This window comes from Sporothrix schenckii (genome assembly GCF_000961545.1).
Source record: "Sporothrix schenckii 1099-18 chromosome Unknown Cont41, whole genome shotgun sequence".
Lineage (NCBI taxonomy): Eukaryota > Fungi > Ascomycota > Sordariomycetes > Ophiostomatales > Ophiostomataceae > Sporothrix > Sporothrix schenckii.
This window is the reverse complement of record NW_015971142.1, coordinates 2,417,308-2,432,389: the sequence shown is the minus strand read 5'-3', so window position 1 is coordinate 2,432,389 and position 15,082 is coordinate 2,417,308. Positions and strand designations below refer to the sequence as shown.

The 15,082-nt window shown below is 52.8% G+C and overlaps 8 protein-coding genes across 8 annotated transcripts; 5 read left to right on the top strand and 3 right to left on the bottom strand.

Annotated features, from left to right (window-relative positions):
- Window positions 1-38: 38 nt before the first annotated feature.
- On the bottom strand, window positions 39-2,695 carry SPSK_07038 (phosphate transporter; the record flags this gene model as incomplete). Its single annotated transcript, XM_016733708.1, has 5 exons — window positions 39-595; window positions 659-1,693; window positions 1,757-1,778; window positions 1,902-2,363; window positions 2,603-2,695. 5 exons carry the CDS (start codon window positions 2,693-2,695, stop codon window positions 39-41), a joined length of 2,169 nt encoding a protein of 722 aa, XP_016591110.1.
- Window positions 2,696-2,730: 35 nt separating this feature from the next.
- Window positions 2,731-3,322, top strand: SPSK_08018 (uncharacterized protein; the record flags this gene model as incomplete). Its single annotated transcript, XM_016734669.1, has 2 exons — window positions 2,731-2,929; window positions 3,138-3,322. 2 exons carry the CDS (start codon window positions 2,731-2,733, stop codon window positions 3,320-3,322), a joined length of 384 nt encoding a protein of 127 aa, XP_016591109.1.
- A 2,682-nt stretch (window positions 3,323-6,004) lies between these two features.
- Window positions 6,005-6,339, top strand: SPSK_08152 (uncharacterized protein; the record flags this gene model as incomplete). Its single annotated transcript, XM_016734792.1, has 2 exons — window positions 6,005-6,276; window positions 6,306-6,339. 2 exons carry the CDS (start codon window positions 6,005-6,007, stop codon window positions 6,337-6,339), a joined length of 306 nt encoding a protein of 101 aa, XP_016591108.1.
- Window positions 6,340-6,872: 533 nt separating this feature from the next.
- On the bottom strand, window positions 6,873-7,196 carry SPSK_08157 (uncharacterized protein; the record flags this gene model as incomplete). Its single annotated transcript, XM_016734797.1, has 1 exon — window positions 6,873-7,196. The coding sequence occupies one exon, from the start codon at window positions 7,194-7,196 to the stop codon at window positions 6,873-6,875; it is 324 nt and encodes a 107-aa protein (XP_016591107.1).
- Window positions 7,197-8,495: 1,299 nt separating this feature from the next.
- On the top strand, window positions 8,496-9,477 carry SPSK_07778 (uncharacterized protein; the record flags this gene model as incomplete). The annotated part of the gene is made up of 2 exons (XM_016734434.1): window positions 8,496-9,169; window positions 9,285-9,477. The coding sequence occupies 2 exons, from the start codon at window positions 8,496-8,498 to the stop codon at window positions 9,475-9,477; spliced, it is 867 nt and encodes a 288-aa protein (XP_016591106.1).
- Window positions 9,478-10,768: 1,291 nt separating this feature from the next.
- Window positions 10,769-12,100, top strand: SPSK_07559 (acetate kinase; the record flags this gene model as incomplete). Its single annotated transcript, XM_016734218.1, has 1 exon — window positions 10,769-12,100. The coding sequence occupies one exon, from the start codon at window positions 10,769-10,771 to the stop codon at window positions 12,098-12,100; it is 1,332 nt and encodes a 443-aa protein (XP_016591105.1).
- Window positions 12,101-12,660: 560 nt separating this feature from the next.
- SPSK_07881 (conidial septation protein) lies at window positions 12,661-13,479 on the bottom strand (the record flags this gene model as incomplete). The annotated part of the gene is made up of 1 exon (XM_016734534.1): window positions 12,661-13,479. The coding sequence occupies one exon, from the start codon at window positions 13,477-13,479 to the stop codon at window positions 12,661-12,663; it is 819 nt and encodes a 272-aa protein (XP_016591104.1).
- A 751-nt stretch (window positions 13,480-14,230) lies between these two features.
- On the top strand, window positions 14,231-14,846 carry SPSK_08004 (uncharacterized protein; the record flags this gene model as incomplete). The annotated part of the gene is made up of 2 exons (XM_016734656.1): window positions 14,231-14,543; window positions 14,578-14,846. The coding sequence occupies 2 exons, from the start codon at window positions 14,231-14,233 to the stop codon at window positions 14,844-14,846; spliced, it is 582 nt and encodes a 193-aa protein (XP_016591103.1).
- Between the last annotated feature and the right edge of the window lie 236 nt (window positions 14,847-15,082).

Genomic DNA, 15,082 nt, shown 5'->3' with positions numbered 1-15,082 from the left:
ACGACGAATATGGGTTGTACTAAATGCCGAGACTCTGCTCACGCGGCAGCAGAAGACGATCCTAGACGCCTCCTCCCACGCCGTCTCTTGAGATCGTTCCATTTATCTCGAATGGTGATAACTTCGCCTTCATGCCTTGCTTTGGCACGACCCTCACCAAGATCCTCGAGGTTCTTCGTTTGCAGGGTAGTGCCGTCTCTGGCCCCGCCGTATCGCCGACCATAGCCATGCACACTGCGGCCGTTTCTATTGGCGCCAATGTCTCTGGGCGGGCCGAGGTCAATACCCCCAATGCCAATGGGCCCGGACCTGCCGGGCACACCGCCACGTCCTGAGCGTCGGTTGCCAACAATACGCTGGACGTCGGGCAAGTATGCCCAGCTGTAGAGGGCTCCACAGGCCATGAACGTGCCGAAGAGGAGAAAAAGAAGACCCTGCCTCGTTGTCGAGTGGTAGCCCGAACTGACGCCGTATACAATGAGTACGGCGACAATGGATCCCAATTTCCCTGCCGCGGCCGAGATGCCATGGCATGTGCAGCGGTAACATGTTGGGAAAACCTCTGCTGGGATAATAAATGTGAGGGTATTTGCGCCTGAGTTGTTTGTTAGTACGGCTCAAGAATCAGATTTGACAAGTGTCTGGAAAACATCCATACCAAAATTGAAGACAAAATGGCAAATGGCAACCATGGTGACTGTGGCCGGAGCATATTTTGTGTGCGCGATGCCGTAGTATACGCCTCCCGTAATCATAAAAAGGAAGAAGAGGCAGATGAAGGATGTCGTCAACCACTGACGTCGCCGTATCCGGTTTGCTGCAAAAATGAAGCAAGCACTTCCTGCTATTGACGCTAATGAAACCGTCAAGAGGTATTGTTTCGCTTGCTGGAGCAGGATGTCGTATATTGTGTCGCATGGTCGAGATGGGTCGGTTTGCCAAAGGGGCATATGACCTTGGCCACTCCATGTCGGCAACGTAGAATTGCCCCCATCAAGGCTCGAGTTCCAACACTTGAGGGACGAGTTGAGCTCTGGAGGATTCCCGGTTACCCAGAGATCGGCCAAGACACCGCGGTTATCGAGTGAGAAGCCATAGAAGCTCACATCGAGAAAGAACCATGTCGAGGCAGTCCCAAGGAGGTAATACCAGTTTTGATCCCGGATGAAGTAATTTTTCAGGTCTTGGATCGAGAACTGTACCGGCATCGGCTCGTCAGAGTGGGCACCTCCTGGAGAGTAAAGCGACACGGCGCCGCCGTTGATACTATCACCCCCTCCTCCGCCTCCGCCGCCCGCAATGCTTAAAGGGGCGCCATATATGCGCTGTGTATCACGGAAAGCGGTGCCAGGCTTGTTCTTCACTTCCAAGGTGTACAGACCACAGTCGTACAAGAAAAAGCGAAATATGATAGCCAGCAGAGCCGGCACGGCGCCGGAGCCAATGACAATACGCCATATACCATCCACAGCTCGTCGACATTCCTCGGCATACTTGTCGTTGATGCCGCACTGCATCTCCTGTAAATGGTACATGTTCTCACGGCCGAGAACGACCCAAACGCCAACGAGTTGTGCCAGTGCTTGTCCAACGGGTTGCATCAGAAAGACAGAGGAGATCATCGTTGCTCGAGACGAGGTACTAGCCCATTCGGACGTTATTACGGCACTCAATGGATACTCGGCTCCGATCCCTACAAATATAGATGGTTAGCATCAACGAGGGGGCGGAAACAATGGTGATCGGGTGAACAAACCAATGCCCATAACAAAGCGCCACTAGTATTTGTTAGTCCGGGGGTTCAAGCCAACAGCCAATATTGTGGGTGGCAAACAAAGGGGAAATAAACAAAAGACGTGAACATATCCCGACAAAAACGACGGTATTGGGTCTTCTCTTACCCAAACAAATAGGCCGAGAAAAGAAAGATCATGGTATCCATAATTGCTGGTCGCGACGCCGATGGTGGAGACAATTACGAGAATGAGCTCGATGCCATAGAGGCGAGTTCGGCCGTAGTAGTCCGCGAGAAAGCCAAAGCTAAGCTGGCCGACAACAGAGCCGAGGAGAGTGAAGACGTTGATGAGAGTGCCGACATAGTTGTAGTTCGAGTCAGGGAAGTACACGAAGGAGATGGACGCGAGAATGACGTTTGTAGAGAAGAGATTGTATCTAGAGGTAGCAAGACAACCCAGGTAAGAAAGAGCCAAAAAGCGACGACAAACAAACTTGCCGTACGGCGAACAAGAGATTGGTAGTAGGATGGAGACATACGAGTCGGTGAGGAAGCCTGAGGCAGCAACACCCCAGATACGGAGGTTCCACGAGTTCAGATCCAACTCATATCGAAGCTGACTGCGGTCCTGCAGAGCGGAGGCGACAGAGAAGAGGCATGCGGTTAATCTATGATCTCTAAACCAGCACGGGATAAATAAGAAACCAGGGAAGCTCAGGAGCGGCTCGGGATGGCGTCGAGTATAGCAAGATGCTTATAGGGCCACGGAACGTCACGAGACCGGAGGCACGGAGAGCTTCAACAGAACAGAAAGCAATACACCCTGACCACGGAAATACAATAGAGAACCGAGCAGATACCACATACCTGGAGATCTTGAGGAGACAAGGCCGAGCTATCAGAGCCCAGGAACCCCCGGTTTCTCCTCCGTTCTGGTTCTGGATACATGGCTGCGGCCATGTTAAAACAGTGACACAGTCCAAGGTGAGGGCATAATGGGATGTATCGGAAGCGACGAGAGGGAGGTGAAAGAGAATATCCAAGCAAGACAAGAGAGTGTCATAAAGGGTCGACAGGGAGACGAAGCTCGTCGCCGTGTCACGAGCAAGCAAGCGAAGAGTCGGAAGGAGGCGGCGTTAACGATGGGTGGTGCGGCCCCAACGCAGCCTTGCGACGAGAAAAGATTGGAAGAGGGTATGAAATAGAGAGCAATGAACAGAAGGGAATAAAAATAGTGGTTGCAAGAAGATTATTGCGAAAAAGGAGTGACGCCAGGAGGTGGAGGCAGTAGTCGCATTGCTATTCGCAGAAAACGATCCTCCAGGCACAGCACAGGGCAAATAAAGAGGGTTCCACTGACCTGGGCTGAAGATCGACAGTGAGAACTGAAGGCGGTGGGCAGAATGGGGAGTGGCGAGAGGGACGATCAGTCCATCGCGGGAGCGAACGTTGCAGCAGGGAAGCAGGGACGAGGAGAACAATGTGGAGAGAGCTGATTTTGAGGTACGAGTGGACGGGACAGCAGGCGGATGGACGGGCGGGCCAATTAAAGTTATCGTGATGGTTAAAATTGGGATGCAGGCGTAGAGGCAAAATGAAGGAAGAAAAGGAAGACAGAATGGAGAGACATGGGAATTGGACGATCGAGTCCTTAAAGAGGGCACAGCGGCTGAGGAAAGAGCAGCTGATTGAGGTGTGGCTGGCAAACGGCGAGGAAGATGGAGAGACACGCACGAGCGATGCACAAAGTGGAATGGTTCAGCCAAGGCCAAGACTTTGACGGTGACGAGAATTAGAGACCAAGAGAGAGGAGAGAGAGGAGACGAGGCAAAGCAGGAGGAAGAACGAGGCGGGCGTTGCAAGGCGGATGAGGACGGGAGGGCAGAAAACCGACCGGGGCAGGTTCGATCGTGGGCGTAGTTGGCGCAGCGCTAGGGAAGCCTATGCCAACCCAATAGCCTAGGGCCCGAGGGGCGCAGACGGGTCCCTGGGATTCCACGACGTTGCGACATGCTGATTATGCTCGGACTTGTAGCATTGACCTCTTCTGAGGACAATCTCTCTCGAAACCACATCTTAAGCCTTAATTACGGTGTGCTTACCGCTGATTGAAGCTCACTCGTAGGCTGTCGTGGTTGCGTATTTTACGTCTTCTAGCATCACGGGATTGGCCCCTTATTGTGAACGTTTGGTTACTCCTTCCGTCAACGTTGCACTTTATGCTCAAAACTATCCCCCGCAAGTCGTACTTTTCCCTTCTTTCCCTGCTTGCGTGCATTTGGTCTTGCCGGGGTAGGAGGAAGGTGTAATTGTGACAGCAAAGCTCCGCCAGCGGCGACCGGCCACGGTCGCAATGTCTGGCCCTCCTACCGTGTACTTCGAACCTACCACTCTTCCCAATCTGCTCACCGAGACCGTTTCTGGTCCTGATCCAAGCTTCAGGTTTCTGCAGGGCCCAGCCTTCTCTGGAAAGGCTGGTCTGGACTCTGAACCACAGACAGGCGGCTGTCAACTCTTGCACACGTCGATGCTGTACCCCGCGACCGGTTAACCGTTGGACCCCAGACAAGGCTGGCCTCGCAAGTATCCTTTGAGATATCGTATCCCTCTGATTACTGGTGCACCGAGCGCCGTCTCCCGCAGCCGTGTCTTAAAAAGTTTAAATACTCGCGTCTCCGTTCATGTACAACCCGTGTGACAATTCCGTGGCACTGGGATACGGTCGCTTTCAGTCCCTGTCTTGTGCTACCTTTTGTAGCCCGCCGAGCCGGTGGTCTGCACTTTCCCTGTCTGACTCTTCGTCGTCGGTCCTGCCTCTTTTTTGTTTGTTTATCTTAGTCATGTAGCTTGCTCTTTCCAACATAGTTGCGTGTCCTATCTGTACCTCTTTTTGTCATCAAGCCGCCCCTTCCCCTATCTCGTCGTCCTTATTGTTTTCTTTCTTTTGTTTTTGGACCTTCATCCTCCCCTCCAACTCGTCGCTCTCCCACCTCCTTTCCATCCTCGTCCACCTCATCCACCTCATCCACCCACACATACCCTTACATGCAAACGTCATCTCGTTTAGCACGCGCTCACAGACGGAATTCCCGCCTTGTCTCTCTTGGCCCGTCCTCAACTACGTCTCGGCTTCCTATGCCCAACCCTCGCTGGCCTCGGAAATGCTCGTCTGTCTTGTCTCGACCTCGCCCAGCAACTTGCCCGTACAACTAGACGCGTGCGTCTGGCCATGTGCTCAACTGATTCGCCATGCCCAGGCCTAAGTACACAAACCGCAAAAAGCCCACACCTCTCCAAGCCCACTCACTCCAACGTGCGCCTTAACGCGTAGTCGACTATTTCCTGTCACTCCCGCAACCCCGGGTGGTTGCCGTTGCTTTGTCTCTCGCAACGGACTGTCGTGCTCAACTGTGCCGTCGCTTTTGCTGCCCACACCCTTCTTCTTCTCTTCTCATTGACCACACTTTGCGACTAACACCAATATTCAAACCAGCTTCCGCTCAGTCTAGCCAGCCCCACGTAATGGGTTCCACCCACCCGTCCAAGCTCCCCACCCAAGCCAAAATCCTTGCCACGAACCCCCATCCTTGTTCGACACTCAAATTGTCTGCACAAATCCCATCGTCGGAATTGCCCATGTGCTCGCCCAATGCGCAGAGAGCCGTCCACTAGCTCATTCCCACTCACTTGCTAAGTTCCATCAATGGTGTGAATGCGGAGTCTGGCCCTTCAGTCCCACCCTGCTAGCCGCTACCAGCCTTTGGTGCTGTTTTCCCTTCTCTCTTTATTTTTCATGTTTTCCCATTGATTTTCCCACGGCGGGCTGCAAATGCTCTCTGAATTCGTGCCGCAGATTCTACCCTCCCCTCCATCATATGTGCTGCGGTTGACCAAAGTCCTCGTGTTCCTCTCTCTCATGTATTAACCATTGCCAAATAGCTTCACACACTTCATTTGCACCATGTAGAAGCCAGGTTGAAAACGACTTGAGTGCAATGGCTTCTCACACGACCATTCGCACAAAGCAAACCAATCTAGGACGCCGTACACTTTTCGGGATTCTATCTCTCTTTATTTGCTTCGTCCATGAATCTGGCATACCACATAAACCCGACCCTCGGAAGTGCGAAATGAAGTTGATGGGCATTGCCCTGTGAATGCATATTTGGTCTCGCGTAAATACGCCATTGCTTCCTAATCCCATCAACACGTTTTTCAACCGGGCTGGCATGCAGATTGCGTACATGCACTCCGTACGACAGGTGTACGATGTACGATGTACGATGCGATACCCTGGCCAAATACGTCAAGGGCGGGGCCGCGGAGGGGGACCAGCGCAGGCAGAATGGAGGACACGGGGGCGTGCTCTGTAGCACGCACGAGACACGAAGACAAACGATTAGACGCAGAGGCTCTGTATCGGCCAAACTGCTCCTGCTCACGCCCATGCCTATTGACACGCCACCAAACCTGTGTCGTCCCTATGCGCAGGAATCCCATTTCGAAGACCACAAGCTTCGACCCGGTCTGAGCCAGGTAGGGTGCGTGCTTGGATGTGAGCTGGGACCAGTCAGAAGCCGCAGGACACGGGGACTACAGCATAACATCAACCGCCCCTCACTCTCATTTGGGTTATTTCAGCTTTTTGGGGGGGTTCCTACTTTCGTTTCGGCGCTTTCTTTTTGATTCTCGAATATATCTTACTTGCCTTTTTGGATGTTAATAACCCGTTACGGATTGCGAGCGCCACACGAGCTCTTCCTCGCTTTTCTCAGTCAGATCTCTCCTATATCCGCCAATCCGTTCTCATGGATGCCTCGCCGGCCTTTTGACATTCGTTTCTAGTCTCACACCCCCTCCTCTGCTTCGTCTTTCTACAGTACAGGCGCAAATTCGGAAAGGAAGACAAGGGGACGGCGAAAGGAATCAGGTTGTCCGCCGCAGCATGAACGACCAAAATAAATTCACCCCAAAGAAGTATTGTAAAGCAAGACGCCCAGAAAACACACACGCAGGCATACCTACGCCAACGCATACGACATCGTCAACGCCGACATCAGCTCTCGTCCCGCTCGTCACCCCCGCGCTCGACAGTTCGACAGGTTACTGTCATCCTATCGATCTCTTGTGTGCATTTTTACCGCCCGGATTGTCGTGCAGCAAGCTTGTCGTATTTCCTCCCACCTGATTGAGTGCACCGATACATCCATTCACGTTGCTTGTGTTTACGGTCCCATTGTCCCATTGTTGACCAACTTGAGTGAGCATCGCCGCCTCGCTCTCGGCTGCCACGTCCTGCTGCCTCCCTCTCGCCTCGTTCTTTCTTTCGAGCTCTCTCCACCCACCCTTTCTGGAGCGGCCCTTCCCCTGCGCTCCTCTGAGCTCCTCTGATCTTGGGTACTCTTTCCATAAAAGGACGGCAGAGTCTCTGGCACGACTTGATACCCGTCCACCCCTCCATCGTCATACTTTACGATTCTGGCTTGTGGCCGACCTCTTCCATACTCTGGTTCTGAAGAGAGAGGGAAGAGTGGGCGATCAAAGCGCGGAGCAGCTTCACTTCCTCCCCGTGGATGCTCGGCCCATGCAGTTCGATTGGCAACTGGTGGCCAACATCTATCTTAGGTGTATCTAGCTTCCTTCTTTGCGCTTTTCGTTTTTATCGACAATCATCGACAACCGTTTCCTTCGTCACACCGTGCACCTCTCTCTCGTCAACCTCTTGCTTCGATATCTTTGTCTGTCTGCGCTCCTTGCCCTGGATGGAGCCGTCTGGCCTCCCTCTTCTCGACAAAGTTCTCGGCAGAGTGTGCCTCCGGGCAAGGATATCGAACTTGCCTTGGTCGGCATCGTTGCGCCGATCTGCCGCCGTCGCCTGACCTCGACAGAGTCTCACGGTTACTACACGAGACAGTTTTCCCCGTCGCCGATACCGTGTTTTCTGAATCGGGGCCGATTTCCCTGTCGTCCGACCGACCCCCACGGAAGCTGAGATTATTCGCTGTGCGTCACCGGTTTCCCCCGACCCGTAGCGCACAGCGTCTCAGACACGCGCATTAATTTTGCTTCTGCCGCCGAACTATGGCAACGTCTGGGTCATCCTCCTCGTCTTTCTCTGCCTCTTCTCACGGCTACGCCTCGTCTTATGCTTATACTCATACCAGCCGAAACGGTTCCTCTACCCGCACCCCGAGTTCCTCTGCCGTGTCCGCCGTGACTTCCAACTCTTCGGCCCCGCCGCCGACGCCGTTGCGGCCCCTTGATTTGGGGCCGCCAGGCTATCAGGCAACAATGTAATACCACACATCTTCTGCGGTCGCGTTGCTCTTTGCACTTTGCTCTTTACTTTTTGCTTTTATAACAGCTGCTTCTCCCTGGTTCCATCGCTTATCCCCACCTACTTGCTGTTATGTATGCTACGTTCTTCATTTTTTCTTATATGGTGTCAGATGTATGCTAACCTCATTTCCCTTTTCTACTTGTCCAGTATCTTATATGAGCGTACCGCAAACGAGTCTACCGTGTATCTTGGACCATGGGAGATTGTAAACACGGAACCACGCCGCATCCGGTGGCAATGCAGCTACGAAGGCGAGGTGCTGGAACACTTTTGTAAGACATCTGAACCGTTGCTACTTACACATACATTTTTAGAATACAATCACACTGACAAGTCATCATAGTGCCATCTAATACACCAGCCGACATATTCCCACACACATTACATGCACGGCATCGCCCATATGGTGATCCTTGTGATATGGAACTCTATCTGTCGTTCCTTGAACCACATCGCATCCGATATGTCACTAACGACAACACTATCGCACACGACGACCATGTCGAGGCACGGTACGAGTTCACCACGACTGAAGGATCCCATCGCCTTCAAGGAGACCTCCGTGGGCAAGACTTGATCGACCATTTCGACTTTGACGTCATATGGTCCGACAAGGAGAGCCGCACCGATTCGTTTGGCAGCGTCCGTGGTATCGGCGCTATCCAGCGCATGAAGATGTGGCGCGACCGATATACAACATATCACTACCTCACTTTCTACGCAAATCGCACCGACCGGCGGTATCGCGAATACCTGGTATATTCGTTTGATGCCGAAATAAAAAACCGCGATGACAGCCACCGGCGGCTCCGTCTCACTGTGCGCGGACGCCGCGGTAGTGCCACCGACAGTGGCAGCAGCAATCAAGGCGGCAGCAGTGGTGGAGGCGGTAGTAGTTCTGGTCGTCGTTTCTCCGTGACATCGTTACGACAGCGACCACGCACTTCTAGTAGTCACCACCATAGCAGCGGTCATGGCAGTTCTTCACATGCTTCCAGCTCACGCAGCTCGCACATGAGCTCTGATCAGGCTTCAACAGTCTCACCACCTTCGTCGACATCATCTTATTCTCCAGGCAGCGGACTCGACATCCGGTATCTGGGTATCCAGTTTAGCCGAGCTGACGGTACGACACTTGAATCCTTATGTTTTGACTATATTCAAATAATTCTTGAGAAATGCTGACCCCCGATCCTTAGACTATTATAGATTCATTGAGCAGTGGACGATTGCCCAGAACGCAGATGCAGAGTTTCGCGGTGTCCCCTTCCCTTCTGACCGTTTTGAGCTTCCGTCTCCTGAAATCTTCCCCGGGAGCAACGTCGCCTCGTCATCCGTACTGGGCCTGTCTATCGTGGAAGAGCCTCCGGAGGGATACGATCCAAGAAGCGTCCCATCCTAAGAAGCGGCTAGGGCAAGAAGGCGCAAAAAGAGGGAATGGAAAGCCGAGTCTCGAATGCTCTAGCACAACACAGGCAATAACGATCACAACAAGACGAGCAACGAAACGAACAAAACCTAAGCCAAGAAAACTCCAAAAAATTATCAACTACGATTTTGACGATGAGCAATGACCATCACATGTATACATGTAAATAGATAGACACACATTCGAAAGAGAATGAGCTTTCAAACCACGAACAGTGCGAGCACTTTTTTATTCCGGAATCAAACCACATTCTTCCATATTTTATCAATGTTGCAGCGGCTGCCCTTCAAATATCATGCGTTTGCGCTAGCGGTGTGTATGTTGCGAAACAACAATGAAGAATAAGCATCAGCTAATAGGTCAGGAACCGAGACTGTCTGACAGATCAGCCTAGCACGCCTAGCTACTAGGGCCGGTGAGGAAAGAAGTGTCTATTGGCCAGCAGTTCTGCGGGACATTGAGACGGATGTTGGGGATGTTGTCAGACATTGGTTACCAGCCCGCGCGTATCATCTGCAACTCCCAGCAGACGCTGCCTCGTGGAAAATGAAACTCGGTTGTCCACCTGCACTTTGTGCAAGGGAGGAAAAGAGACCAAGTGCGGCTCTGTTTTAAAAGAAGAGGGGGTAACTGCATGTTTATCCATGCAACTCGTCAGTGGCTTTTTCCCTCTGTATGCGCTGGTTGCAATTGCCAAGTAACGAGCAACCAAAATGTGGCGTCGAGGGATGCCAGCTGGCTGGGCGACTAAAGGTGACCCGGCTGGTATAATATGCTGTAGCATGAGTTACAATTGAGTGCAATTGTGCATGCCAGTCTGGCTCCAAACAAAGCAACTCGACGTCAAAGTGATGATGCCGCCAGTGATAAGGGCAAAAAGTGGGGCGTAGAGCTTTGTGTTAGTATTAGTGGTGGCTGTCGGTGGGGGAAGACCAGCACTTTGAGGTACACCAGCGCTACGTCATCCACACCTCCGTTGGACCTGTCTCAAGCCTTCTGTCAGCCCACCAGCCTCTGTTGAACAAAAGAGCATCCCAGTCAGATCGCCGCGCTGCTTTACAGGTGATTTCTCCTGTGCGTACTACAAGTGCAATTTGCCAGCGTCTACTTTGCATTCTCGTCTATTCTTTGGCATCAGGAAGACAGCCATATCAGCACGAGCGAACGTCCATGTCTCATGTCATATTCCGTTCTTGATTCGCAACGCTTGCCATCATCTCAGCACCGCCATCTCACAGCCAGGTCACACCAAAAGACCGTCGTCATGAAGATTGTTCTCTCCGTCAACGCCGGCTCATCGTCTGTCAAGGTTTCCGTCTACTCCGTCGCCGCGCGCAACGCGGAGCCACGCCAGCTGGCCGAGGCGCAGGTCAACGGCCTCACAGCACCGCCTCCAAAGGTTGATTACAGCCGCCACGATGGCAGCACCAACGGCGGCAAGAACGTTGTCTACAAAGACAAGAAGGTGACGGACATTGACGACAAGGCCGGCAGCATTGACAGCCAGGACGACGCGTTTGCGTTTTTGCTGCGCCTCTTTGTCGACGACAAGGATCTCCAGGAAATCGGTAGCCGCGACGACATTGCCATTGTCACGCACCGTATTGTGCACGGCGGCGACTACACACAACCCCAGATTGTCGTCGACGATACCTATGCCCACATCGAGGCCCTCAACGACCTGGCGCCGCTGCACAATGCCAAGTCCCTCGAGATTGTGCGGTCGTGCCTCAAGCAGCTGCCGCAGGCGACAAACGTCGCCTGCTTTGACTCGCAGTTCCACGCCACGCTGCCGCCACACATTCGCACGTACCCCATCGACCCGGCCATGGCCAAGAGCAACATGCTGCGCAAGTACGGGTTTCACGGGCTCAGCTATGCTTTCATCACGCGCGCCGTCGCCGATTTCCTGGGCAAACCCGTGGACGAGACGAGCATAATCGCCCTGCACCTGGGCAGCGGCGCCTCGGCGTGTGCCATCCGCGGCGGGAAGAGCTGGGACACGAGCATGGGCCTGACGCCGCTGGCCGGTCTTCCCGGAGCCACACGCAGCGGCAGCGTCGACCCGAGTCTGGTTTTCCACTATGCGTCCGATGTCGGCAAGCTGTCGCCTGCGTCGACAAAAGACCTGCACATCTCGCGCGCCGAGGAGATCCTCAACAAGGAAGCCGGCTGGAAGGCACTGACGGGCACCACCGACTTTGGCGAGATTGCCGGCTCCGACAAGCCGTCGCACCAGCTGGCGTTTGACCTGTTTGTCGACCGGGTGTCGGCCTATGTCGGGTCCTACTACGTGGCGCTCAAGGGCGAGGTCGACGCCCTCGTCTTTGCGGGCGGCATTGGCGAGCACAGCAACCGACTGCGTGCTGCCGTCGTCGACCAGTGCAGCTGTCTCGGCTTTGCCATCGACTCGGCAGCAAACGGCGCTGGCCACTTGAGCGATGTAGTCACCGACCTTACTGGAACAACCGGCAGCGAGACCAACAATGGAAGCAAAACAGCTCGGCGCCGGGTAGTGGTGTGCAAAACCGACGAGCAGCTTGAGATGGCCCGGGAGGGCTCAGCAGACGAGAGCTTATGGGCCGATCGCAAATAAACGACATTTGATGGGGCAGTAATTGTTCGACATAGTTTAACGTTTTTTTTTTTGTTGCATCGTGCTGTATTCATAAGTTGCGTTCACAACACAGTAGCGTTCTTAGACACTGTAGGATTATTTTAGTATTGGTTGACTTGGTAATTGAAAGTCGGTATCGTATACGGCCATTTGGCCCCCAAATCACTAAGATACAGTCCGTATGGCCGTCCGCAGATCACACAACTCCTTCCGTGTTCTGGGAACCCGTTGTGTAGTTTTGTACAAAAAGACAAAAAAAAAAAAGAAAAGAAAACAAGAAGCAGAAAACGTTGACGGGAATCCTCGTTTATATCAACAACTCCTTTTTGGTGAAATTAAATACGATACAAACTCCTGTGCAACGCCGTGGTTCCAATATATAGCAATTAAGGGAAAGGAAGGTAATGAAGAATTATGAGAAAGGATCGTTAGGGTTCCGACTTCAAAAAGGAACCCAACCAGTAAGCCATGTTGCCCGTGCCTCCTTAATAAACGCCGTGTAAAAACAAGAAAAGCCATTGGACCAGAGAAGCACTTTCTCACATGTCCTCGACTTGCCGGGCAGCATCAGCGAGTGCAGCTAGGGACATACTGTCAATGCTCGACCCAGAATGGGAGCGGCCGTATGACGACCGAATGGGCATCTGGTATTCCATGTCCATGGGGTACTCAACGTGTTCGGACATGGGCGAGTAGGAGCTTTGGCGAGACGACCGAGAGTCGCCGTTGCGGTTCTTGGACGAGCTGGACGAGTGACCAGGTCGGTTGGACTTTTCGCGCTTGTAGTGTGTCTCCAGGTGCTGCTTCATGTTGTCGGTGCGCGTGAACATCTTCTGGCAGCCCTCGAAAGAGCACGGGATCGTCTTCACGGCAAAGTGGATCTTGGCGTGGCGCGAAGCGTGGCCCGACGTGGTGAACGTCTTGTCGCAGTTGAACTGCTGCGAAAGACGGCATGGGTATCTCTTGCCCTTCCGGTCCGACGTGGCCTCTCTCTCGGTGTGATGTCCCAGTTTATAGGCGCCAGGATCCTTCATGTAGATTGCCTCGGTCAAGTCGGCATGCGAGTGGTGCTCATCCGTCTTGTAGGTGAAGTAGGGTGACTGAACGTTCGCCGGGGCGTAGGCCGTGCCATGCTCGCGGTGAGCCGACTCGGGCGTGAGGGGAGTCGCCGGGTCAAGGGAAATCTGCGAGTCGAATGAACAAGAGCGCGACAGCTCAGGGGCGTTGGAGGACTGTGAGAAGACAGAGCCGGAGTTGGATCCTCTCATCGATTGCGAGTGTGTTCTGTAGTCGTTGGTGTGCAAGTCGTCCTCCACGAGGAGGGAAATTCTGCGCCCAGAGGAGTTGTAGCCGTCCATGACACTGATCTTTGGGTGGTTGGTGCTGGTGAATCTTGGGTCGGGCAGATTTGGGTTCTCGGCGTGACGGCGAATGTGTAAACAAAACGAGAGAGCTATCTGTAGCAGTGTGCATAGAAGGAGTCCCTCGTGTTTTATGGATGAGGAGGTGCTCAATGGAAGGTATTTTCGGCTTGCTCGGTGCAAATCGTTGCCTTTGAACCTCTTTGTTGTCACCTTGGGGGTGGATGATTCAATCAACTTGGATATATTGTAGAAGATGGTGACCGAAAAATAAGACGGCAAGGCGAGCCAACAGGTTTGCGACAGGTGTAAAATGCGTGGGCAGATACAATGCGATATTGTACGTGAGTGAGAGAGGGTGGCCGTCTGAGTTGGATATAAGGCAGGTCGTTTTAGTGTGAGGTTTCACTTTTCTTGTCAGCGACTGGAGGTTTATGAAAGAGCCAGTGTCTTGCTCTTCGCAAGCAGCTATGCAGATCGACAGTGATGTGAAAGAATGTAAAACAAGACAAGTAATGCCCTCCTAGAAAATAAGAGAACCAAGACACCAAGACTCGTAAAAATTTTCACAATGACAGACGGATCATGAAAACTGAAAAAAAGAAAGAAAGAAAGAAAAGTTGACAGATAGGCGGTGCAATATGACGACGCAAAAACAAATGCAAGTTTGTGAGATTGAGAAGTGGGCGGATGAAGGGCGCTTAATAAAGAGCGGCGCACACACTATCAGAGGCGAGGAGCAAACAAGATGAAGCGAGAGTGCCTTAACAAACGTCACCAGGTGACAGCAAAAGAACAGAAAGCACGGCAAGGTGGAAATTGGACATCAGGGGAAAAGCAGAGCCAGAGCAAGCTGCCTGTTTGCAAGACCGAGGAGGGAAGATGCGTGGAACCACGTGATGACAGCTACGAAGTTTTTTGCTTTGAGGAACGCGAGGAAAACAAAAACGAAGGGGGCAGTAAGGAAAACAGCAACGGCAACAAGGGAATTTACCAAACGCAAATGGAACTCACAGTATGGTCGCCGTCGGCAAACGGCGCAGACAAATGCGATGCAAACGGTATGGTGAAAAAAGTGAGACCTTTGCTGAGCAGGGCGCAACAGCTGGTGGAGAGCGGGCGTGTTTTGGGGGATCACGAGAGAAAGAGGCTGTTCTTATCTGACAGGCTATCTGTCAGGCACCTTGGGTAGGGTTTGCTGGATAAGAGCGGCTGTTGGGTGTGCAGAGGCAAAGAGAAGCGATGGGGGCGGGGTGTTGGTGGCACGATGGTGTATGGAAAAACGAGTTGAAGAGAAACAGAAAAACGAAGATCTTGAGAAATCCGGGGACGTCAAGATGTTTTCTTCATATACAACGTACTAGGACGAGGAATGAGGGACCTCTGGGAAAAGTGTAGCAAAGTGGAGTACACTATTGAAGAAGCAGGGAAGGGAAAGAGCGATGGAGGAATCAGGAAAGAGGGCACGAATATGGAAGGTAGGGGTGGGCATAGATGAGTACGCCGGCGCAGAGTGAAGAAAGCACGTAGACGATGAGATCACGAAAAGGAAGGAGCACAACCGGGGGAGACGACCGGCAGGAACAAGCAAGCGCAGTTA